At 40.9% G+C, this 27,639-nt stretch overlaps 1 protein-coding gene across 1 annotated transcript; it reads right to left on the bottom strand.

Annotated features, from left to right (window-relative positions):
• Positions 1-18,983: 18,983 nt before the first annotated feature.
• On the bottom strand, positions 18,984-23,388 carry LOC306780699 (kelch-like protein 10; the record flags this gene model as incomplete). The annotated part of the gene is made up of 5 exons (XM_079273133.1): positions 18,984-19,331; positions 19,894-20,043; positions 20,375-20,986; positions 22,018-22,498; positions 23,270-23,388. 5 exons carry the CDS (start codon positions 23,386-23,388, stop codon positions 18,984-18,986), a joined length of 1,710 nt encoding a protein of 569 aa, XP_079129259.1.
• Positions 23,389-27,639: the final 4,251 nt, after the last annotated feature.

Below are 27,639 nucleotides of genomic sequence, written 5' to 3'. Positions count from 1 at the left end.
ATTTGTGCGGGGGGTGAGCTTGGTATAGGAGACTGTGACCATCAATATGTTTAACAGTTTGTTGTGCTTGATTAATAACAACTAGTATCTTTGTCAAAAGCCAACGTATTTTCCATCAAATATGCTTCAACTGTGCATTTCTTCACTTGTACTGAAAGTGTTAATTCCCACATCCCACTTACACCATAATGATTTAACTTTTTTTTAACACATAGGCTACAGCCCCTTCAGTCACAAATATCTATCCCCACCAACTGTTGGGCCAAATGAAGAATCTCTGACAGCAGTTTGTCTCTCCCATTCTACTGATAGCCCATATGTTTGCTCCTAGATCTCCACTCCAGGGGCTTCTGAAGCCGTCAACATGTCTTGGAGTCCAGGTGAGACTGAGAAAAACATCTCAGCAGATGTGCTTTAGTGCTGGCTCAGAATCAAATCCAGGTCCTCAACTTGTGTGTCTAACGCTCATTAGAGTGAGGGCTTGGATACACTGAATAAATATACATGCAAATGTTTATTTGCTCTCTTCCTCTGGCAGTTTATCTTGAACAGATTGTGTCTCCTCAGCACTGACACATAGGTGCTGACACACAGACAGATGGGTTGCTCGTTGCCCCCTTGCTCTCCTTCTGATGGCTTCATACGAGGATGGATGGGCTTATTTTTAAGGAACAATTGGTCATCTGACAACCTGCTGTGTGTATTTACTCAGTGATCTGCTTGCATAGATCCTGTTTACTCTTGGTAAATAACTCCTAATCATTTGCACATGCTGTGCTTAAAGTAAGAGCCAAATAAATAAATCCTGTTCATGCATGGCTGCAGAGGTAAAAAGAAAAATGGCAGTGCTCATGAAGACATTTCTTTTGCCCATTTTAGCATTGTATTATTGCAACATGCTGGAATGCTTACGTATTTGCCACGTGACACAGCTGTTCATTCTTGTTGCCAGTTAGAAGCTACAGAAAGTAGAAGCAAGCTTTTTAAAGATGCTACTTTGCATTTCTGAGCGGCAGTATGATGAGGCCAAACTGTGTGTGTGAGTGTGTGCGTGTGCGTGTGCGTGTGCGTGTGTGTGTGTGTGCCTGTCTGGCTGCTGTGCCAGGCTGGAGAGAGGGAGTCAGGAACAGTTCCACAGAGCTAGCATTAAACTAATGTGCTGGGATCAGGGGCCAGCGCCTCACAAGCTGTCTCTTTGGCTGAAGGCTATAATACGAATGGGCAGTGAGCGAGCACTGGCTCCGGCGATGGCACAGAAACCAAACACCTGCCTGAGTCCTGTTCCAGGCCACATAAACACATATATTTCCATCTATCTATCCAACCTCCGGTTGTGATTAGTGTGATCAACAATAGACCCAGGTGATGAGATTAATATCCCCGCGCTTTTCTGACCAGAGGGCCTGTTGAGAACCCACGACTGGTGGTTGCCATTGGTTGAGTCATACAGCATAATAGAAAACGCCATTATACTTTTAGCAAGCACATGGTGGTGCTTGCTAAAAATGTGCATCTGTCCCGATTTATTTATTTACTCTACCCGTGAGCTAAAGAGTTTCCATCACATCAGAAACAGATTTATCTCAGAAAGAGCTTTAGACTTTTAGTTATTTAGATATAATATGAACTAGATACTGTATTTTATCAGCAAGAATAACTGCTGCAGGAAGATTGAGACTTAGTAACTCAATATTAAAGGAGCTTTATTTTTACTCCCAGTGATGAATTCCTCTTGACACGCTCACTGGCAGAGGAAGTTTCCTGACTGTGCTCTGGAGTGAAACCGTTTCTTCTGTTCAAGTGGATTTTTTTTTCTTCATGTCTCTCTAATTTCATCTCTGATCTGTCTCTTGACACGGAAATGCATTGGGCAGAAGCACTGGAAGAATGAAAGAGGAGGAATGGATGTGTTGTCACACCGCCATCAACTTTCAGCTCCTTGACACTGAGAGTAAGGTAAAGAAAATGAGACACGGATTGCCCTGTGTCTTTTCAAAAGGATACGACGCAAAGTTTAGCTTCTTTATCAGCTGAGGTATCTGTGGAGCGTTGGGGTCGATTCTATTCTCTTGAAATTCTTCCTAAGCTCTCGCTCATTGCTGATGTCACATTCTCAACGCTGTGGCTCATAAGAGACTTACATTCTCTCCTTGTCTGGCGTGAGCAATTACCGCCACCGTGGAAAGGTCAGGAGATGTTTTTAAAATGCGACTTAGGCCTTTGCCTGACTGCTCTGCTGAAATGTTGTCATACATTTATTGGGTATCAAATGAGGCTTCTGCTCGTCGTGCCAAGTAGAACGCCTTGACATTCTAACATGTTATAACCAAGGTGAAAGCCTGTCAGAAGACTCGTGTCTCTCCCGTCCTCTGTCTCTTGCAGTGCAATCCTTGGTGTCTGATAATTCAAAATTCATTTGCAAGTGAACTGTGTGCATATTAATGAGCTCTACATGATGATTAGAATGATAAGAAAAATATGTTTTGATGATTCAGCTTCTGTTTGTATTCTAAATGTATTTTTTTTTAAATCCATAATTGGTGACAGATTTAACAGATATGGATTTAATTGACTGTGCTCTCTTTTTAGAGATAATTATACAGACCTGGAGAGACAATACCACTTTAAGCTAGGTCGAAAATGAAATCCCATGCTCACAGGATGTTCAATTTACGCTCAGGTTGATAACGTAACTGTCAAATTTGTGCAGTAAGCACATTGCATATCATAATTAGTCATTTCTATGATTAATGCCACACTCATAGTGTCCAGAATAGACACGCATACCAACGCACACGTAACGCACAAGCAATATATATTTTCGATAACCCTTCACATTCTTATCTAAGTTTTTAATTGCTCTTAGTTTCATTCACAGTTTTAATCCTGTTCATCAAGCTGAGTCTGTAGCGTGGGCTCATTCAGCAGACGGATTAAGGTTTGCCCACTCTCTTCCATTTTGATTGTAATGGTAAAGTGTGAGCCCTAATGTGAGTCTAATTCACTTCACCCCTCAGCAGTTTAGGCTTAAGGCCTCATCCATCTCACTTAGAAACTGCACAGCCAGACAGATCCCCCGCTCTATATAAAGACATCAGCTTTATTACACCGCCTAACACGAGGATGCTAAATTCTTTATCTTATTTAGCTTTGGTATTGCAAATAACTGCTAGCCACAGAGTAGTAGGATTCTAGTTGTAGTCTGTTCTGTCCACTATTCCGCTGTACTGGATTGTGAGACAGGGCATGAATAATAAAGATCGACAAAACATTTCTCAAAGGTCACATCTGTATATATCACATTTTGTTTGGTTTGCATTGTAGAGGCTCTGTGGATGTCTACAAACACAATGCTAACTGTAATTTAGCTGTCATGTTTTGGCAACCTGTTCTTTTCTTTGAATTAAATAATTCAGGAGTGCATTCATGTGTTACAAAGATCAACTGAGGTGTGACAGCAAACCAGGTGTTCTATTCACATCAGCAACTTTGATAGTAATGTTAAAAAGCAGGGCTAAAGAGCACACGCATCACATAGTGTAGGCTTACAAATGAGACGAGCCAGTCTTTTTAGCAAGGAAAGATGAACGCTGCCCCATAATTACAGGAAATGCATGCCGGGATATAGATTTGCTCCAAGCTAAATGGAGCACAAGATGGATCATGGCATTTGATGAATATATTTCCTTTTGTCAAAAAGAGGAGAAAGAACTATACATTGCATGGCAGGACCCTGTAGCGACAGCTTGTGGTTGCAGTTTTACATGCAATATGCATTCATCACATTTTGCTACACATTAGTTAACCCTTTTGTGGATTTCCTAAAGTATTTTAAATAGTGTGATGATATAGTGAATGCCTTAAAGCAAGCCTTTTTGTTTCTGTAATCAATTAACTAATTGTAATTAGGAGATAGGTGTATGGCTATATATCTGGTCTGTTTCGGGCTCTGTCTCTGCTGGCTTTGTGTTCTTGTTCCACCTCCTTGCAGCCAGGAAAAGATAAGGGCACAAGAACAATGGGAGGGCCAAGCTGCATTACTTGTTCAGTTGATCAATTATAGAAAGCATTTCTGATAGGAGACCATGGCCTTTACCTGTATGTGACGCCCCCTATTGCCCTTTTACTGCCATATTCCTCCTCCAGCACAATGCTATACATCATGATCATTTCAATTCAACGAATCTACATGGCATCAAATCATGACTAAAGTTATCTCAAGATGCTTTTCTAATAGAGCAGATCTAGACCGTACTATATTTTACAGAGAGCCAACATTCCCCCATAAGCAATCACTGGGCGACTCTTTGACGGTTAGAAACCTTGGGCAGAATTGGACTCTGGGTTGGCGGCCATCTGCCTGAACTGGTTGGGTTGAGAGAGAGAGAGAGACTCACAGAGATTCACAGCAACGACAATAATAGCACAGCAGCTATAATGATCATAGAAAAGGACCGATAACAATAATAATAGCAGGATATAATGTAATAAAAGTAATGGCGGTAACAGCAGAAATAATAATATCAATATGACTACTAGTGCTAATGAAAGTAGCAGTGGATATAATGGAATGATAGAAATAGTAACAGTAAAAATGATAGAAATGTGACGGATGATAATGAGAGTATCCGTGGGTGTCATCAGGGCCATGGCAGCAGGCGCAACCACAATCAAGGTGTAACTCGGATCCATGGGTACCTGAGAGACAAGAAAATACAAAGACTCCGGGGAATAAGTCAAGTTAGTAACATGCATTAATGAGGCGTTAATACAGTCCGATGGACAGGGAGAGGAGGAGAGAGGAGCTCAGTGTATCTTAAGAAGTCCCTTGGCAGTCTAGACCAGGGGTGCCCACACTTTTTCAGCTTGCGAGCTACTTTTAAAATGACTATGTCAAAATGATCTACCTACATTAAAAATGCTGAATATATATTTATATATACACTGAGTATACTTTATATTTACAATATATGTTGGCATACCTTGCATAACTGCATGAGCCCTTATGGCACAATACAATTCTGTACATTGTTGGTCGTTACCTTACTCTGATGATTGCACTGAATGGAATTGGCCAGAGTTGCATAGTCCGGACAGTAGCTGCTGGTATCCGCCTCAAGCAGACTTCAAATGATCATCAGTCATGGTGGAACGGTGTATGACTTAATGTTCTTCATGTGGGAAAAGGCTGACTCACATAAATGAGTAGAGCTGAATAATGCAGTCAGGAAGGTACCACATGTCCTCATGTTTGGGGACTTTTCCTCTGTGAGGAAACTGTCCATGAGCCATGGACTTCAGCTTTATGTCAGCTTGCAGTGTCAAAATCTCATCCTCCACTCCAGACGAGTTGAGGTGAAACAGCGTTGAAATTTGTGAGGAGAGTGAATCAACCTCAATATCTTCCCCAAATGTGCAGCACATAAGTGTAGCAACTGGCTCGAGTAAAGCAAAGTCTTGAAAGCGTTTGTCAAACTCTGACTGACACTTGTCAATCTGCTCTGTGTAGCGCGCAGTGTCACGTTACGCACACGCCTTCTGCTGAGTCTCCAGTTCTGACGCCAGGTTTTGGAAGTTTCCCAAATCATGGCGCTGCAGCTTTAGCTCCTTTAGTAGAAATGAATTGGAAGGCTAACTAATTAGCTCGCCGGAGTTTTGCAGTAGCTCGCGCGGTTGACTGCGCATACGTGGTGACCCGTGTGTTAGAAAAGCAAGTGGCAAATGCCATGAGGACATCTCATTTCTTTTGAATGGAATGAGATCGACCCGCACTACCTCCGCGATCGACCGGTCGATCGCGATCTACGTATTGGGCACCCCTGGTCTAGACCTATAACAGCATAACAAGGGGCTGGTCCAAGGCCGGCCTGAGCCAGCCCTAACGATTACATTTTTCAAAGAGGAAAATCTTAAGGATTGTGAAGAGCCTTCTTCCTTGCTGGATAAAAACTGGGAGCTGGTTCCACAGGAGAGGAGCTTGATAGCTTTAGGCTCTGGCTGCCATTCTACTTTAAGAGACTCGAGGAACCACAAGCAACCCTGTATTCTGGGATGGAAGTACCGGTACTCTAGTTGGATAATAGGGCACTATGAGCTCTTCATGGTGCCTGACCATTTAGGGCTTTGTGGATGAGGAGGATTTCAAATGATATTCTGGATATTACAGGGAGCCAGTCCTTTTCCTATTTATTTACCAGTAAACCAGTGTTGCAGCATTCTGGATCAACTGGAGAGTCTTAAGCGACTAATTGGAGCAGCCTGGTAAGGAGTTGCAAAAATTGAGTCTCGAAGTAACAAATGCATGGATACATCTTTCTGCATCGTTTTGAGATGGGATGAGCCTGATTTTTGCAGTGTTACGTGTGCGAAATTAAGCAGTCTTTGTTTGTTTTCAGGGCCAACTCTTAGGGAAAGAAAAACAATTCAATGTACCCTTGCTGTATACAGAACGGATGGGCAATAAAACATGCCGTAATGGCCAGAAGAAGAATTCAACTCTTCTCATTTTTAAAATTCAGTGTCTGTCTTGTTTGAGTGCAGCCGGATTTTCAATTTTGTTATGCTTCTTTTGTCCCTCCCAATTCTCAGCTCAATCTTGGCTACTACCGCCAGTCTCCCCTTCCATTCTTACACTTGTGCTGCTGTAATTGGCTTGGGTTCTACATCTCCTTAAGAGCCAATCTGAGCACTTGCAAACACACGGCTTCACGGCTTTAAATACACAAATATATACAAACTCAGTCCTCCACCAAGCTTGTATGAGAGCTTTTGGAAAAAGCTTTGTTATGATAATAATAGTAGTATTGTGGGGAAGGGCGGGGGGTGGGGGTGATGAGTGGCTTTCTGTGACAGCGCTATGAATCATATGCCATTAAAAGATGGGTTATTGAGAATGATGTCGAGAATTCTGCTGTAGCAGGATCTTAGTTGGTGTAATTGTTGAGGAAGAAAACATGTACTGAAGTATTTGGTGCAATTACCTTGAGTCTGAAAGTGTTTTTGTGGAGATGGGGGCAATCTACTGTTTGATAAAAACATGTTTATTTTTTAATAGGCTCTTTAGTAATACCAGTGTCAACACAATTTTCACAATCGTTACACCCAATAAGTACATCACAAAAACCCCTGTATGAAATAGATTTATGTATGAAACTAGATTTGATGATACGTTTTTATGAGGGAGGACAAAGAAAACCAAGTAAAATGTTGCTTTAATGGCCTACATGTCATAAAAACAAACTACACAAGAGGTACAGCCACTGGGAAAAAAAGTAATCAAAGCTCCCACAAAATATAACACCTTGATTAACAGTGTGAGCAAGAGATACACCCCCGTCAAAGACATCCCTCTGACAAGTATTTTTGGGAGTAACAGGGACAAATGTGTACAATTTCAGAAGACAGACAGAGGGAGAAGAGGAAGCTTTTTTTCACTGTCACTGTGCTCCTTGTATTTTTATCTGCCTCTCAGTGTGATTAATGCCAGCTAAAAGCCACTTTGACCTTTCTGGTAGATTTATAGACTTCACAGTACAATAACTTAGTGTTTCCTTGTGCATTCATTTCCCCTACATTGATATTTGTCATTTACAGGGTTCAGAGTTTGGCCTTTTCCCTCCTACATGAATTGTTTGCTTTCTAAGTTGATTGGCTCACAGTCTTGCAGGCTTGTAAGTGGCCTGGTGTCATCTCCACAGCTACAGCACAATTCACTTGAAAGGTTGTTAACGAGACGATGTGAATTCACTGGTCTCTAATTCAGCTTTATTTATACGTACATATTGTGAAACTGAGCGACTGCTTTTTCAACCAATCAGTGTATGGGACCCAGTTTGGGCTAATCGGTGACTTGAATGTGTCATTTATAATGCATCTCTGGATCTCTTTGCAGACGATATATATATATATATGTGTATATATATGCTATTTTTAGGTCCTAACATATGTCCATGGAAATACTTTTTGATTTTTAGGGTAATTCCTAAGAAATTCAAGGTATATTGAGACTTTTGAGAAAGAATGGGTTTGGTGCCAAACCAAACAGAAGAAATGTACGTTTGTTTCAAATTGTTCTGCAGTGACGGGTTCCTCTAAATTGGTAGCAACTGACTGTGTCTGTACCGACTGCATTGGGTGAATCATCTGTGCAGGAAGGCGATAAAATCTGTTTGTGTTGTCACTTCATTTCCAACAGCCACACAGACAGTGAATGAGGATCAGTCCCTACATTACTCTGACTGTACATTAGTTAATCTGTGTTATGATTTGATTCACTCGGTAATGTGTTTTACTGTAGCATGAAGTGAAGATCAGTTGGCAAGACTTTTCACAATGAGAGCAGTTAAGAGGGCGTAGCTCATATTATTTATTGTTCGTCATTACACAAAGAATGATAAAGCTTTTTTTCTCAGGATGCCAAAAGGCTCTACCTCGTCTTGACTCTATATTTTTGGAGAAAAACCGAATGTGCAATATTGTGCTATAATGTGAGGCATCCCATGCGACATGATCAACTTGACCGCCACTGACGTCTGACCTCTCCCTCCTTCAGCTGAATTTTGCAGCAGAAGAAGGCTTGCTCAGCTTTATGCACTCGTCAGCTACAGTTAATGTCATGAGTTTGTTCGGATCACAGGCAGCGCTTCAGGCGACAATGAGACATTGCTTGACTTACACCCATTATTTTCTTGTATTTTCCAGTGGGATATGAAGGAAGGAAAATACAACTCTTGCTGCACGGAATGTCTAACTCTGATGGAAGAGGCACACATTTTACAGAACATTTCATTACTAATAGAAACTCTAAAAACAAACTTTATTTATTGAAAATAATATGCTGAAAGCAACACTTAAATAATTTGTCTGTTAAATGATTAATCGAGAGATAATTTATCAATGATAATTTGTTTATCAAATGAACATGCACGCTATATAACACTGCTGATTACCGCGTTGTACACTTCACTTTTCTTTATTTATATTCGTTTTAAATACATCGAAATACATTATTATATGTACCGTATATTAATCAGGGTCCCTGTGGATCCTTCAAAATATTTTTTCTCAACATTGCAATTTCAATTCTCAAAATACTGGTAACATGTATAATTTAACAATTGACTGAATGCCTCTCACATGAAGGTCCGCAGATACAGAGGAACTAACAACACACACTATTTTGTTTGCAGTCGGGATGCTCAGAGCAGACGCACTACTCTCTGCTAGGTAGCAACGACATGTTACAATAGAAATTTGGGACAAATTGTCCGTAACCTTAATTCATTTATATGGTTTTTTTCTTCAATTTTGGCTATTGTATCGTTTAAATTCAATTCCAAGTGGCATAATAAAAGTCTTTAAAAGTCTTAAATCTAACTTTAGCTAACTTTAACTTTTAACTGCAGGAACCCTGATGAATGATTATGACAAAAAAAAAAGTATTCAATAAATCCTTTTTACATTTGTTGTCATCAAATTTGCAAATAATGGGTGAAATGGATGGTGTCCATCAAGCTTTCTAAACCCCTGGGTGGCTATGCGCGTGAGAGACGACGGTGAGATGAGCCAAGTGTTCAAGGGTCAGTGAAGACAGATTTCCCCTTACATAGCTGTGTCAGTCGTCCCATAACTTAACAGGTACAGACAGCTTCCCTTTGTCTCCAATGATTGTCCCGGCACCTCAGACAAACCCTTCTTGAAATTTGGGGCCCCCACATGAAGCTCTCCATCTCAGTGAGTAAGTGCGGCCAGGTCCCAGGCAGACACCGTGAAATGGGCACGGCTCTGGATCACAGAGCAGGCCAGTCAGCCCATACCAGCCATAGCTGGTCCATTTACCATGGCCCATTAGTGTGATCGTGCTTTGCTGGCTCCACAACCCTGCCATTCATTCATCCTGCTGTGCTGAGGGTGTTTGACTACACTAATGTTCAAGGTACTCTGCTCTGCTCACTAGGTAGCTCCAGCTCTAATAGCCTTCGGCTCTGTAGGCAGGTAATGACTACAGACCATGCTAGACGTGCAGGATTGATAGCTTTGATTAGATTGGGTATCTTAGGGAATGTGATGCTGAGGCTTATTGATTTGTTTTGTGTGCGATATCAATCATGACGCCAACCACACATTGCAACATTAGGATTGTCAGGCTGATGAAATTCTCATAAACTACCTGGCTATTGTCTTTCAATTGACAAGACAGCTGAAACCATATCATCTAAAATGAAAAATGAAGATGATAAATGATGGTGATGAGGCACCAGTCATTATGTTGATATCGATAAAGGAACCTCTATGCTTCCAATGGTACATCATTTGTTACGGTGTAAAGTGCACAGGCAAATTGTGTGTTTATGTAATGTAGTGTATGACTGGTTGTTGAGTTTTCTGCACATGTGTTGTGTGAGTGTGTCATAATGCAAAGGTCACTATTCCTGTCATCCCAGTGATTTATTACCCAGCCAGGAGCCCTGTGGCCTGGCTGTGCCCATCTCCCCAGGCCACAGGAGTCACATCACATCGACAAACAGCACAATATTGCCCTTCTACGCTTCACCGATGTCAGCTGACACATGATTCTGTCTGTTGACACCACGGTGTTGTGTTGGAAACTTTGGAGGTCAAGTATCGGAGCATCGGGTTAATGTGAAAATAGATTAGAGTAAAGTGGGATCGGCTTTCCGAGTATGGAGCAGCACTCAATCAGTATGTACTCCGTACCGTCAACTAAATGAACGATAAAGTATGATTTTACCAGCACAGGTATGCTCAAGTGATGGCCGGGCCGGTCTCAAGGTCGCATCTCTGAAAAAACATGGCAGCAGGTGTTACTTGAATAAACTGCCGACATATTGGGAATATAAATGGTTACTTTCTCACATGAAAACCTATTAAAACTTAATAAAGTGACATATGAACAGCTTTTATCCCAACTCAAAATCTTACAAGACTGACGGACGGTCTCAAGGCACCCAGATGCAGTGTATTATGGGGCAGCTGAGTATGTGCTGTAAGCTTGCGTCTCGCACTCTTGCTAATGTAGTATATAATTCCAAGCTTTTCTCACGCACAAAAAATCCACACACTATACAGTGTGAATGCTGTACGAACTCAATTGTACGTCATACGTAGTATGTTAGTGGACATTTTCGAACACAGCCTCAGACTTGGATCAGCATCTGGGAAATTCAGCAATTTTGCTTGGAAAAGTTGAAAACAAAGTAATGACTCAGCTTTTCTGGCCTCTCCTGCTGTACAACCTATTATGTCCTCCTTAAGACAGCCTATGTAAATAGATTTGTCTGGAATACCCAAATTAGAGGACTAATTAGGCGAGAGGTCTCTCTGCTATTCAGTGTTGCATGAAGAGGACAAGGCTTTAACTCAATCTGTCAATGGCCTTTCTCTGACTGACACAGTAGTCTGTCCTCAGAAATTTTGTAATGCTGTTTTTTTCCATCTCCTGCCTGTCATGGCATTTGCGTAGCACATCCACAACAGCACTGAAAATCAATCTGTCACTCCAAGTGGCCAGACTTGAATAGACAAACAAGGTGGAAAGCTACATCGATTAGTTTTAAGGTGGCTCTTGTGTGTAAGGTTGTGTGATGAACCAGAATATAGTGACACTAAGTCACAGTTACTGACCACCTATTTTGTCACTTCGGTGTGTTTAGTCAAAGGTTCTGCACGGTGCTTTTGAGAACCGTCTCCGACAATCTACACATTTATGCACGTCTACCTGTCTTTCCTTTGTTTCACATCTTCTGTCAAAACAAAGCAGCATGCAGCAAAATATACACTAATGCCTCATTACTAGCATATTAACAACATTTTTAGCATTCATGCTGAAGACATGTACCGGTAGTCAGGGAGCCCAACAATTGGGTTTCAAAAGGCTTCAACAAAATTGCTACTGAAATAAAGTGTCAAACTAGATAACCCATACTTTTGCCAAACTTCAGGTTTCTCTTTAAATTTTAATGTTAAATTGACACGAGAATATTAAAGATTTTTTTTTGCCCTCTCATTTTTAGTTCAGTGAGCAATAAATTCCTGAAATAGCATTATTGATATTCATGAAATGCCAGCAGAATGGCTCTGGGGATGGCAATGGTGGTCTGTCGGACTACAAAACTGCCATGCAAGTTTGTACAGACAGTCATGTTCCCCAGAGGATGAATCCTACTGACCTGGGTCATCCCATGTTCTTCCTCCAGCAGGTTAACATTCTTGGCTTTTAGAAGGAGATGAAAAAACAAGGATGGTTTTGTGATTCAACAATCCTTAGAATTTAGAACATTACAGAGCCGTAACAAATTTAGTGGAAGCTGAACATAATTAGCAAAATTTGCAATTTCTCTCCCGTCGGCCACAAAAAATGAGCCCACATGTTGAGCCAGCTGTCTTAGGTTGACACGTTGAAATGGTTATTCCATGTTTTAGGAATGTCTCGTCCTATGTATGTTAATTGTATTGTATCGTGAATCGTGGTGAGACATTTGAACCTTGTTTGTTTTGGGGCACCAGCGATCCGCTGGCAAAAAACAGGGCAGACATTTATCTCCAGAGCTGTGATTGAAGCCATATGTGCCATAATAAGGCTAACGACAGGCTGTTAAGGGCCACGGAGTTGGCCCCCTTGGCGGAGGCTTGTTAATGTCACTGTCACGTTGTCGATCTATGTGCCTTGAGATCAAGGGCACAGAGGGGAGATATGTCATCATCACATTGGTCCTGTATCCCCCTCCCCTACATGAGAACATTTCACATGCACCCTAATCGCCCTGTGAATTATTAACCTTAATAGAAAGACAACGGGGTCGTACTGTCTGATGCGTCTGGAGGTCTTAGCACCATGAGCAGACGTGTAGGTATTTTATCATCTGCAAAGAGTCTCTCATTACAAATGACACACTCTGGTTTCTTGGAAGGCACCCACACTTAAACTAAGTCCAGGGCAAATGCATGTTTAAGTGTGCAGATATGAATAGTGCTTACATTTAGAGGCATGGCTCCTGTTCTTTGTGCAAATCTCTTTTCCTTATGGCTTAAGAACAGCAGCCGAACAAAAAAACATGAAATATGTATATATTCTTCCCACTTTTCCACTTCAATTGCCATTCTAAGCGCTGCCCTCCAGCAGGGGACAAAAATGTGATTTTTTTGTTTTTCAATGCTGTGATCTCAGATAACATTCTTTATATTCAATGATTCAACATTCTTTCAATCAACAATGAATATTCTTCTGTCTCAGTAAATTACAACATAAATAACACACTCTGTGTGTCTTTGAATGACTTATTTGACAACAATGTGATGCAGCATCCTGTGTGTACAACAAAGAGACATGACTGTGGACTGAGGAGTGGCGGTTATTAGATTGTTATTGATCAATATTCTTGGTGAACCTTTTCTTTTGTTCCTGGGAACTATACACTGTACGGCTAAATTGTTCATTGTAACCTTTAAGCAAGGATCTGGAGGATATGGAAGGATGTGTTTCACCTTTTGGCACTTTTATTTCCCTTTTCAGCTTAGATCCTGTTTCCCAAAGTGTTCAGTAAAGCAGTGTTTGATTCTCCTAGTTGGCAGACCAGTTATAGACTGGCATTTTATAAGTGGGCCGCCTCTTTGATTAATGTTCTACTGCTACTGTCTTAAGATCAGGACTCTGACACTATAACGCTATGGGAAAAGGCCATACCAAACAGTCCCGTGCATGTAGCAATAAATAAACCTTTCTACCACCAGTTCCCCGAGTGGATATTTATCCCTGAACACAGAGAGTCCTGAGGCCCTGGAAGGTTCACCCTAATGTTATTGCAACATGCAACAATTTCATATGGATTCCTAATTCTCTGAATCTGGATGCAGGCACGTGAAAAGTTGAGTCCTGGGACGCTTGAGACATTTTTCTGATAATGCTACATTGTGACCAAAAATCTCTGTTGAAATCAGAGAGCATGTAATGTTATTTGTTAGCAACCGGTTGGTAGCACAGTCCTGCTTGGCTCATCTGAGATACATTATGATACATTCTAATGAGCAGTAGGCGAAGGCAAAGTTGACATGTTAACATAATGTGTTCAAACTTGTAAAAGTTAGTTTTTAACAAGAAACTTGATGTGAGTCATCAGAGATTAGTAATACATTTGCAAAAAACAGTACGCAAACGGTAATGAAGGTGTGTATGTTGAAGTACATGGGATTCATTGTTTTGTTTTACTGTGGATATGCACATCAGAACCAGTTTTGCTGTTTACTCCTGATTCCAGTTTTGATGCTAAGCTAAGCTAACTGGCTGCTGGATTCAGCTTCATATTTGATGAACAGCTATGACTGGTATCGGTCTTCTCATCGAAGCAGTGTTGATTTGTTGACTTAGTCATTGATTACAAAAAGTCATTGATTTGCATAACGCGTGTCGGTGAGTTGCAAGATGTGGCTGTGCCCCGTCAAAGCATGCATTCCCTCCGAGGACATGCCTCAGCTAAAAGAATCTCGCCTATGATCCTCTAAAGTGTATTTTCAGTGAATTGGTCAGCTACGTGTAAACACAGTTTGTGTGTTTAACATTTGAACAACTTTTATCATGTGCCGATCCATGGACAGCACAACACTGGGCAGTGAAGATGAAAATGTATTGCATGAAGAAAACTGTGTGAGAAAGAGAGTGTCGATGGCAGGACAGGTGGAATGAATACAGTAACTTACTGCTGCTAACACTTGGGACGCTGCTGACCAGACTTGCTACCACATCCTGTAACTTCAGTTCTTACTGCTATACTAACTTAACAATATTACCCTAATTAAATGGGATTAATTAATAATTGGAGGGCACAATACAGTCATTTGTGAATACAAATGATTTATTGGAGAGAACAAGTTTCATAATTTGAGGGTTTGAATTATTAATTTAAGGGAACAAATGACTAATTAATACCCACAAATGCTTTGCAAAGGCTTGCATTTTAGATATGCTTTTGTCTTAAGAGTGCTTATGATTTATCCACATTTGAGATCTTCGTTTTTTATCGCTATAATAAGAGGTCACACACTTAACCTAATAGAGCATTTATCCTGTAAGCAACTTTCTTTTGCCACAGGAATGAGTCCTAAAACCTGGAAATGAGTCAACATTTTAGCACTTCTGATTCCCTCTTCTCGAAGTCAATGGGTTCTTTTAATGGGGTGTTGGTGAGATGCATGAAATAAGGTCTGCGGTTAACACAAGGTGAGAGATTTTAACATTTTGTTCTACAATATTAAAGATGTTAGTAATACACCTCGTGATTTAATGTGTAACCACTAACAAGTGTCTAAATGAGAATTCAAAACATCATCACGCCAACTATTCGGCTTTTACAGCCTTGTGTATATTCACCCTCATGCCACTGTGGTGTAGTTCGTTTATAGCCTAACGTTATCTTTTTACTTCTGCCAATTGCATTCATGCTTCAAAAATCATAAAATTGGTGTTCATTTGTGAAGTTTATCTTGCTGAACAAAATGTGTAAGTATCATAAACTTGTGTTATTTCTACAATAATCCAAAATTGAATGGGAAAATCTCATTGGCTTATTGTTGAGGCATCCAGTGCGATGCTTACTTCTGGAGTTGGCCAACAAAAATGTATCATCCCTGCACCACTCTATTGTTTGAATCACTGACAAACACACACACACACACACACACACGCTGAAAAAGTAATGTTGCTGTCCCGTACAATTAAGCTCAAATGTAGTGCCTTCACTAATTACTGTAAAGAGCCATCCTAATGATCTTTTTACTATTATTACCGATATTATTTTTTGATAAACCACATACATTATTTGTAGGTTACTTGCTTTTCAATTATATTTGTATAAATAGTTGCAATTGCTTAAATGTAAGCAGAAGAGCTGTGGAAAGACTTTAGACTTGCAAAGACAGGATTTGAGCTCGGCTTAGTATACATCCTATACTCAAAGAAAGCAGTGTGTGTGTGTTTGTACCTATGCTGTGTGTGTCTGTTGTGTTTTTTCACCTTCCTCTGCTTTGTTGTACTTCACACGTTGGCCTCATCTGGGCCATTGTTTCATCAGGGGGTTTGAGTAACTTTGTTATTTTGAGCTGACTCTGCGTACTGTAGGTCAGCTGCCTCTGCTGAGCCCCATTCTGGAGCCTTCAGCTCCCCAGTGTCCCCTGCAGCCCAACAGCCACACTAACCGCCAGGCCCATATAACTCCTGCTGCTGACAACTCACAGAGACATCTTTGTAATTTAAGATGTAATTCCCTTTTCCTGGGAGCTGTATAAAATCTATATTGCAACCATAAACAATCCGGGCTTTCCTGTGAGCCTCCCCATCCTCCTTTTTATGTATGCAGAGAGATATTATTGAAGCTGTGCAATGGCAAGCAGTTCTTTTTCCTGAAAGGCCAAGCAGCAGTAAAGTAGAATGAGGCCATGTCCCTGGTCATCCTGATGGAGCAGCTTTTTTATTCTATCCTCCCTTTTTGACTGTGATGTGAATCTTGTTCTGGTGTAACACAGGAGACGCATCTCGGTGGCATCCGGATCTGCAAGACAGACTTTTTTTATTCTTTTGTGCCTTTTTGTGGGTTTTGGGTTGTTCGAGTTTTGGCTCGGAAGGTAAAAGCAAAAATAGCCCCCGGCTTTGGCTGTGTCAGCTTTAGAGCACTCTTTGCCCGGACTTTGCTGCAGGGACGTGAACTCACACGTGAGATCCGACCCTCCGCACGTGACACGTGAGCTACAACGCTCAATGCTCTGTTTGTTGCAGTATTCTCCGAAACGCCAGAGGGCGAAAAAAAAGTGCTGTGAAGAAGCAAGAAGACGAGTGTATCCTGCAAAACTCCACAAACCAACCTCCACAATGGCAAGAAGGAATTGTAATTTACTGTACTCATACTTATTGGTAAACTTAGCACTCTGGGCTTGAGTACCTCACTCTGCAACTGGTTATTAGACTTCCTCACAAACAGACCCCAGGCAGTTCGGATTGGCAGCTAAACCTCCTCCACTCTAGTGTTGAACACCGGAGCCCCCCAGGGCTATGTGCTCAGCCCCCTCCTGTTCACGCTGTACACCTATGTCTGCTATCCCGAACATGAAAAGAACTCTTTTTGTGAAGTTTACAGAGGACACCGCCATCATTGGCCAGATTAGAAACAACAATGAGACTTCATATAGAGAAGAACTCAACAACCTTGTGTTGCTCAGAGAACAACCTACGAACGTCAGTGAAACCGAGGAGCTGATTCTTGAATTTAGAAAAAAGGAGGCGAAGACGCACACCCTTGTCTACATCAATGGAGCTGAGGCGGAGCAAGTTTGCAGCTTTAAGTTCCTGAGAATCAGCATCACAAAAAACCTGACATGGTCATCATCACACATCTCCATCCCGGTGAAGAAAGCTCATTAACGGCTGTATTTCTTAAGGAAACTTAAGAAGGCAACATTCCCGTGCCAAGTTCTTGTCAACTTTTACTGCAGTGCAATAGAAAGCATCCTGACTGGAAACATTACAAACTGGCATAGGATGTGTACATCACAGGAGGGCTCTACAGCGGGTGATTAAAATCGGCCAAAACATCATTGGCCGAACCACCAGACTTCAAAACAGCTTCTTTCCTCTGTCTGTGAGACTCCTTAATTCATCATCCCCCCTCTGTATATAATATAATTTTTGTTGTTGTTTGTTTTCTTTCCTATGTAGCAAATTGGGACTACAATTTAAATTTCGTTGTGCAACCCTACCGTACAATGACAAACACAACCTTTATAACCCTTGTATATCTCATATTCATGGACTACTGTATTGCCTTTATACAAGCCCTGTAAAGAAAGAAGTATTAAATGCATTGTACAGAAAAAGAGGATGAATATCCTGTAAACGATTTGATTTGGCCGTATTATATACTCAAATATAGATTTGTAACTATACTCCTGCTTCATTAAACATATATTTGGCTGTCTATGTAAAATACTCAGATATGTTTATAGTGCTTTAATAATCAATGAACAATTTGTGAGTCATGTCTGAATAGTGAACCAGTGTATGAATGGGTGTGAATGGGTAAATTCACACCCACTGCTTTGAGTGGTTGAAAGACTAGAAAAGTGCTGTATATATATATATATATATATATATGGCAGTAAATAGTGCGGGTTAAATATTATTGTAATGTTTCGGACCTTTGCCCGAGGAGATTTTCTCAATCTGGACCTTTTGGAATTTTAGTTGAAGACCCCTGGTATAGTGTGTCGAAAAAAAGAATGAAGTCATAGTATAGTATATCGAAAAGAAGTCCCAAAAAAGTCATAGTATAGTATGTCGAAAAGTCATTAAAAAGTCAAAGCATAATAAGTCCAAAAAAGTCAGAAAAAATTCTGGAAAGTTTTCTAAAAAGTCATAGTATAGTATATCGAAATAAAGTCCCCAAAAAGTCATGGTTTAGTACGTTGAAAAAAGTAGACTCTGGAGTAACGTAGTGTTTGTGTTGCATGAAACACGGATGAAGTACACAGAATCATCAATGTTCATGCTGTTGTTAACTCATATCAAGTCTCACTTTGACAGACTTTGTGATATTCTGATTCTTCTCCAAGGCGAAAATGTTTTCTTTCTCTAATTAATAGTGAGGTCGCACAAAGCTGTCACACAAACTTAAAAACTGTTATGACTGAAGTTACAGTAGCACTGCCGTGATTTGATACATTTATTTATTTACAGAACAATACAGAACAATACAGAACAATACAGAACAATACAGAACAATACAGAACAATACAGCTCATAGTCTGCTCTGTTTGTTGCAGTATTCTCCGAAACGCCAGAGGACGAAAAAAAAGTGCTGTGAAGAAGCAAGAAGACGAGTGTATCCTGCAAACTACATTTATTTATTTACATTTATTTATTTACAGAACAATACAGAACAATACAGAACAATACAGAACAATACAGCTCATAGTCAGGTGGATTATTCTATTTCATCCTCCTCTACATCGGGCAATGACAGGGTACCACGAGGGGCAGAGTACTCGGCCAAGTTAGGGAGTCCGTACACCACGCAACAGCTCAGGGCGCTGCGGGTCTTCTCCATGCTCCTGACATCAGACCACTCGCAAGTTTCGGCATCAAAACACTCGATCTTACAGATGTCGATGGAGCCGACGTAGCCCCCCACAACAAAGAGACGGTCATCGATCACTGCGATGCCGAAGTTACTGCGGGAGTTCAGCATGTCGGGCACATCATGCCAGGTGTTGGTGTGGGGGTCGTAGGCCTCGGCAGTGTCCAGACGGCTGGTTCCATCGGAACCGCCAACCTTTAAGAGTAAAGGTGATTTAGAAGTCGGCACTGCTTCCACTATTTTTGTTTCTCAGTTTATAGCAGCACTCTTGTAAGGAGGGGAAGCTGACCAGAAGTCACATAGTATTTATCATAAAAAAGTAGAAGGTAGTTCGCACAAACATTTTTACGCAAAACTGTTGATTGTTGATGTTTCCCAATATACAAGTTGACAAATTAAAATGTTCGTTGTTTGAATTGATGAAAACTTTAAAATCCAAAACAAGATATTCAGTTTACTATCGTGGAAAACAAAGAAAAGCAAACCTTCACATTTGAGAACACTTGAAAAATGAACAATAAGAATCAGCTCTAACTTACATTATATCAGTACATCACTGCCTTCAATGTCAACGTTTTTAGGGACAAACCTCCGGACATATCAGAGGTACAACGCTTTACATTTGCAATGAAAAGTCAATGATGTCAAACAAATACGTCAGTTTTCGCTCTATTTGAAACCTCTCCCAGCAACATATTTTTCATTCTTCAGAGTGCTTCTGTGTTATGTGCATATGAGCAGTGTGCAATGTACTTACTGCAAAGACACGGTCTGCAAAGACAATGACCCCAAGTCCACTGCGCTTGCTGCTCATGGGGGCAATCAGTGTCCACTGGTTAGTCTCTGGGTTGTAACATTCCGCCGTTGACAGGCATCCACTCTCATTGTAGCCACCGCATATGTATACCTGGAGAGAATTTAAGAAGTTATAAGTAATCTTTTGAAGGAGTCCACTGAGGACAACGTTTCAAAAAAATATTGATCTAACAATGATCAGCCGGCCCACCAGTGTATACTCGCACTCATTTGCTTTTAGCCAAATGTTATCTTTTTAAATGTTTGCATTTACTATCCTAAACTTGTGTTTGCCCACAGAGCATTTTTTTCTGCAATAGTCCAACATCTCATCAGCCTTTTGTGGAAGGAACCACTGCGATGCTAACTTTCAGGGTTGGCCTACAAAGATATGTCATCCCAGCAACACTCTCTTCAGAGCTGCTCTTAATAGCTCCACCCACCTTGCCATTGATGGTTGTGCAGCTGGCGTCAGTCCTCCGCTCATGCATTGGAGCAATTACATTCCACTGGTTGATTCTGGGCTGATAGCGCTCAGCACTTCTGAGTCGTCCATGTCCATCATGACCTCCCATGGCATATATGCACCCGTCCATCACAGTTGTGCTGAGATTGTAGCGCCTCGAATGCATTTGTGTCACCTCCTGCCAGGTGTGCGTGCCCAGGTCAAACCGGTGCACAGAGCTGAACTCCTCAAGACCGTCGAAGCCACCGACACAGTAAACTGATCCATCGAGGAAAACTGTGCCACTGTAGGGCCGGGGAATGTCCTCCTCATTGTTTGGTACATTGACCCAGCGATCAGCACGGATATCGTACGCATCGATGATATTTGTGGGACCGACAGTGCTCCTGCCTCCAACAGCCAACAGGATGGCAGGGGGCAGTCGTGGGCGGGCCAAAGGGGTATACAAGATCGAGTCAGAGAAGATATTTGTGTGGAGGTCAAGCAGGGCCCTGGTGAGAATCGGTCGACACTCTTTACTTCCCCGCACCAGTTCGTTGTTGCTCACGCTCTCTGCGATGTAGTCCACACTAGTAACAGCCAGTCTGACCTACACGTGAGGACAGAAGTTGGAATTAAATGATCTATAATACAGCCCAACCAATACTTCAACATGGCTGATCTTATATGCATATATGTCTGCCTTTAATTGACAAGAAATTGCAACAACGAATACCAAACATACATGTTTGAGGTAATCGAGAAACAGTGTTGCAAATACATTTTCCAGTGGATCACACTGACAATTTAGTTTTTTATGTAACTGAATAATATTCCACGAAGTACTGTTTTTTTGTCAATTTTTTTAAAGAACCAAATATAAAGAATTATTATCAAGAAGAATTATGTTAAAAGTACATATTGGCCAAAATATCGTTATTGGATTTTGTTTACCCTCAAATCAATATCAGGCCAAATGGCAAAACATTAAGTATCTTTCTAGTTTTGAAATGTGGTAGATTATGTGGAAAAACATTATATTCTATTTATATTTATATTGTTCATCTTGACCTTGACACACTATTTACTGTATCATGAATTCATGAATTTAACCAGAGCTTTAGCACTTTAGTCCTGTGTCTACGCCACTTCTGATGCTGTAGGCAATCGTTGTCGCCATCTTATACTTTTAACTCAGATTCAGACCTGTCTGGGTTCTCAACAGACAATATTTCCAGACAAACAAATGTTTACAAAATGTTCAAACAAGTAAAATATAATTTAAGGAACAATACCTGACCGTAACATTTCTCATAGATTCCGCAGAATCCTACAATTGTTAGTCATAGTAATATATGTTAAAAGGGTTCCATACAGCGCTCACCATCTCTCTTCATTTTAACTAACTCATTAAACATTTTGCATAATAAAGACAAGAACGCCTTTTATCGACTCAGTGTGTCCCGGTCTCAGTTTTGAATTTTGTCTTGAACTCTTTACATCCGGTCTTGACTGTTGCAGACTGTACTGAAGTGGTCTTGACTATAGCCCTGATCATAATGTTGTATTCGTGATAACACAAGATGTAAAAGATGCAAATCAAAAGTTAGTGTAGTGCCAGCTGAGTAATCTGTCACTTACGTTGGACAAAAGCAGAGAGATGTATTCTCTGCATTCCTCAATTGCACAGGCAATCCAGCGAAGGATGGCCCCAAACACCGCCTTCTCGTGCTTGACATTGAGTTGGTCATTCTCAATGATTTTAACCAGTTCCTGCACGGAGAGCAGCAGGAACTCTTCTGACGTCAAATCAATCTCCTCAAAGTGATTCATCGTGTAAAGTAAGGCCTTGTGGCTCAGTTCGGGATAGACGTCCGTCAACCTCCAAATGCTGATGCAGTTATCCGGGGCCAGGTGCTCCTCTAGGAAGTGGCAGATGGCTTGAATCATGCCCTTTACATTGAACTGGTCTGCTGCCACAAAAAGCTCTTGTACATTTCCTTGTGTCAGCGGAACAAATTCAGTGTAGGCAAACTCAATGATGAGCTTCATGATGTCAGGCGACACATTGGGAATGTCAAAGACCCGACTGTCTGGCGTTGACCAGCGGGTGAAGAGAGCTCTGTTAGGCAGGAAGGAAAATAAACATTTTACGTTCATAATCACACTTCACACAATAATAATAATATATATAATATATATATATATATATATATATATGTGACGAACAGAAAACGGATGCAATTGCATTCACCCTTAGGGACCCTCTTTTTTAGGGGGGGTGGGGGGTAGGGGGGCATTACCATGATTAATTAACTCTCATAAGTTGTTGCAGCAATTTTCGTGTTGATACCATTTGTTACACAGATTTGGTGCTGAATTTATCTTATTTGTTATAAATCACTGAATTGATGAAAATAATCACAAATCCTTCTAAAACACCACAGTAAGACACCAAGACTTTGAGAAACACCGTAGCCACTGCACAGATGGGATGGAATTTGTAATGTAATGTGGTTTTCTTTTTTTGAGTAATGCACAAATTGGACTTCCAAATATTCATCAATGCTTTGTTAAATAGAAATGTATTTACACATGAATATTGTAAATCTATAATTACTATCACAAATTCAACTCAAATTTATGTGATTTAAAACAATTCATAAATCCTTCAGCAAGCTGAATGTGTGCAGACAGTGAACTTTAGCTTTACAACTAAAATACATGAGTATATCCTTTTAAAATGTCTTATTTCACATGGGTATGTATATATTCTCCATGAATCAGAGTCACTTCTTAATATTGGGTTGGGTTGCAGTTTGCTAACTCTTCTTTGGTGCTAAGCATGCAAATCCAGCAGCATCCCCCTATTAACACCCAAGAACCAAATCACATGAAGTATGGGCTGCAGTTGCAGAGGATGATCTTGTGCACAGGAAATTCAACGTTGTCCACTCTGATCACCGCGTCACAAAGCTGTTGTTCCAAACGAAGCTCATTATACACCGACATCTTTGCTTACAGTATGAGGACTTGTGCAGGTTTCTCTCCTGACTTTCAGCAACTGTCTCTAGTTATAAGTGACCCTTCTGCCACACAGTACATGACAGGATTCTAGAAGGGAATAGTATGACATCAGAGAATGATGAGGAGCCACCATTCCAATGACAAGTTCTGTAAAAAAAAGCATTCTATGATGACAGCTTTTTCATCTAATCAAATTTTACTGTAGTGGGTAAGGGAATCCCCTAAACACAAGCCAGGTGTGGCAATGTTTTGTATAGCTGCTAATTTACAGACATACAATGTTGCTCTGAAACACTTAAGAACCCTAAAACACCTATGCATAAAATTAATGTTATGAGTTTGCCAGAAGCTGTTTCACAGGAAGGGTGTCAATTGCTGCCCTCTTCGTCCCTTTATTTACTGCTCCACATTTGGCCAAGGTACTTTTCTATTCAAAGGATTCCTTTTTTTAATCGCGTATCCAGGGGCGGACTGGCCATCGGGGATACCGGGGGAATCCCCAGTAGGCCGACGGGGTTTGGGCCGGTCTCTGACATCGCGGGCCCCGACGATATTATATGTTTCACAGAACACGTTCAATTTACTCTAATACCGAAAGTCAATAATCTGTGAAAACTGCATCAACAGTATAAACTGACATTATACTACTCCTCGCGATCCGAGGACGCCATAGCACGGCTGGACACTACGGTGCTTTTAAAAACTTTTCTCCGTAATATGTCTCCTTTAAGTCTTACCTCCACCAAGGATGCATGGACTTCACAGTGTTATGGATGCTTTTGTACATGATGGTCGGGGTCCTCATTATTCCACAAAGTCATTGTCCTATTGTTGATACATTTCTCTTTTTTTTCCTTTTATTTTTAGATTCTTTTTTTGTGTGCATCCATTTAGAGCAGTTGCTACTTAGTCATGACAAATAAGTGAAATAATCATCATCATTATTTTTTCTGGTTATTTATCATTTGCCTGACAGAATGTCAAAAGCACTGAATTTCAATTTTGCATTGTTCTGCAGTAAGGCTAATTATGCATGTCTAAGTCTTCAGCTACCGGAACGATTTGTGCTCATGAGGGTGCTCATTGTGGCAGTTCCATGTGTCTGCTGCTGCAGAGGCTCCAGGCATTATTCCACTTCAGCCTGACACCAGTGTCTCTTCCAATTCCATCTCATTGCATTAGTCATTAAGCTCGGCACTGACACCACCCATCATATCATTGCCTTAATCACATCTGAGCTCCGCTGTATACATATGACCACATCATTAACACAGACTGCCATCCCCGCTCTACCCCTCCATCCCTCTATGCCCTTCCATCCTGCTCTCACTTTTTTTCTAGTCACAGATTTGACCCTGTGTTTCATTCATCACACGCCGTTGTCCAGTATCTGCACAGTGACAAATGGAATTCCCTTTACAGTGATTCATTCAGTGATCATTTGCACTACCTCATATGCAAAATTATTCATCCTCAGGGCAGGTTTGTGGGGCGGTGGGGGTAAATAACAGTGATGGAGTGCATTGTGGGTTCTCAACTTTGTGCAAAATGAAAAAATAAATCTCACCATATTTCTACCATTATCCATTCGCCAGAGGAGGGTGATATGATATTGGTGGGATTTTTCTATCTCCTGTCTCCAGGGGTAATGATGAGGGAAGTCTGGCCAGCCACACTGATTATAAAAGGGCGTGTGTGTGTATGTGTGTGCACCAGTGTGTGTATGTAGGTAATAGTCTGTCTGAACTTTGCTGAGGTGGTGATTACGGAAACCCTGTCACCTGTCTAATAGACAACTCCGGTAGATGAGGCCAGGTCCCATCTGCAGCCCTGGATTCTGAAACACGCTCGTGCTTCCAGCCATAACGGGGAATATTTGTGTTGAAATATAGAGATTAAAAGAAATCTGGGGATCGGGGCTCAACATCAACTTTTTAATTGTCTATTTATTCAACATTTATTTAAGTCTCTTGAGATTCAAAATCTCTTTTGTGAGGGAGGTATGGGAGACCTTTTTATTAAAGCATTTGCCAGGCTGGCAACCAGGTATCAGCTTTTGGTTACCAAAACTGAAAATATGGCTGCCATTTTAATTTGCCTTGTATTTTGAGTAATTGTTTCCAGTTGTAGCAGTAATATATACATATTAATAATGTTACATCACATAAGTGTATTTATTTCGGTGCACGTTTTGGTGATTGCTGTCTCCTCTCCCTATTTGTTACACGTTAAAAAGTGGTTTCCACTGATGGCAACCAAAAGCCAGGAATTGGTTGCCAATTACTCAAAAATATTGCCAATGGCATCTTGGCAACTGTAGACAGACATATATATTTTTTTATATAGAGCTATCTATGCAATCTAATCCAGGAAAGACTATTTATTTTCCACTCAACGCGGTAGGCCTACACTAAAATGTACTGCTATATTTGCTTCCCATGCTCCCTACACGACAGCCATAACACCATCCACCTCTCTCAAGATGTTGTTTATCTAGCTATGTTGAGCTCTGACTGGAAACCTGCAGAAAGCGTCATTTCTGGACATGAATGCATAAAACGGCTTTTATCTGCTGGATGACTGCATATATACATAGTTGCCTCTTAAACGTGACAGGGGGGAAAGTGCGATTTTATTTGGTCGCCACCTCATAATGTATTCATCGTAGAGCATCACAGTGCTGCCCATATTTTCCCATTAACGTATGTTGGCTGTATTATGGTTTGATACCAGAAAATGAGCTACGCTCTCATCTCCTTTCTAATGGATATATGCGGTCTGCTCAGCAATTCCTTATATAATGTCATTTTAATTTTAGGGCACATTATGATGAGCCACAGTGGTCACGTCATGGTTGAGGTTTTTTTTCTTTTTTGAGGAAAGGAGGGGTTGTTTGATGGATTAAAGGAACAGCAGCTGTGACAATCCATCACTCTTGCAACAGAGGTCATTGCAGGAAACCGTTCGCTTGCACACCTCACTCTCATTGTAATCTGTTCTGTTGTAACTTGTTCTGAGATACTTTCAGATAAGAACGACAGTTGGGGGCTATTCTGTGAACCGTCATTGATGTATCTCGTAACATTGCGGTGGCTCACGAGAGGGAATCAAATTTTTGCAATAACACAATCATGTCTCCTGGATGAGCTAGCTAAGCTGTTCCTCATTCTGAATTTAGATTTAATACACCGGATCTTTCTACTACACAGTAAACTGACTGGGTTACCACAACAGGCCGGATTATTGGGATGCCTTAAATCTGGTTTTACAACGTAGTTCAATACCATGTGGAGACTAGCCCCTGTGCTGTAGGGGCCTACAGTATCTGTGACAACATGGATCTTGGCACTTCCGTGGGTTATGGTGGATTTACCCTCTCTGTAAAATGCCCCATTTTAATGCCTGACGGATTATTGTCACAACCCAGGTCCTCAGGAGACACTGCAGTCTGCTGCAATCAGAGGTTTATATGGAATTAACACAGCTGGAGATGATGGTAAGTGACAGCTGCTGAGTCCCATCAGGGACCCACCTTAGCAAAATAAAGGTATTTCTTCATGCTCTTTCTTCAGCACGTGAGAGTCTCTGTAATGAGCTTTTCCTGGCCACTCAGGTCCTCTGAGATATAGGAGATCTTCTGTTGGCTTTCCACACCACGCTGACAAGTTATCACTGCAGAATCAAACATAATTACAGGAACATGTCGGCACCATCTGCGGTAGATCACTATATGGTTGTAACTGAGGCTGCAGCTAATGACTATTTTCATTGACAATTAGTCTGATAGCATTACAAGTTTGGGAATGTACAAAAGTGGACTGTGTAACGTAAGACTTTGGATGGCATTTCATTACCATCCCATTTTCTCCAGATAGGCACGGAACGACCGCAGGTAATGGTCCTTTTCAAATGACTTTCAAATGGACTTATTACTAGATGTTAGCAGAGTTAGTGAGAATAATAAACAAAGATATTGAGGAGATGACTTCAACGGTATTGGTGGTTAGTGGCATACAATGTAACAATGCAATGCAGCAGTTAATGTGATCTTTTACTTGGCCTTACAAAAACAGTTTCTAATGTGTGGTCAGACTACTATAAGAACAACAGGATTTATTGAGCTGTAAATTGACTGGACTACAGTGTTTAGTTGTTCACTTATGTCTTTGGTGCATCTCTACAGACTATATGAACCTAAAGCTGCACATTCAAAACAAGAATAGTCTTCTGCACTGG

This window comes from Melanostigma gelatinosum (assembly GCF_949748355.1).
Source record: "Melanostigma gelatinosum genome assembly, chromosome: 8".
Taxonomy (NCBI): Eukaryota; Metazoa; Chordata; class Actinopteri; order Perciformes; family Zoarcidae; genus Melanostigma; species Melanostigma gelatinosum.
The sequence above is the reverse complement of the archived record's forward strand: the minus strand, read 5'-3'. Positions and strand labels throughout refer to the sequence as shown.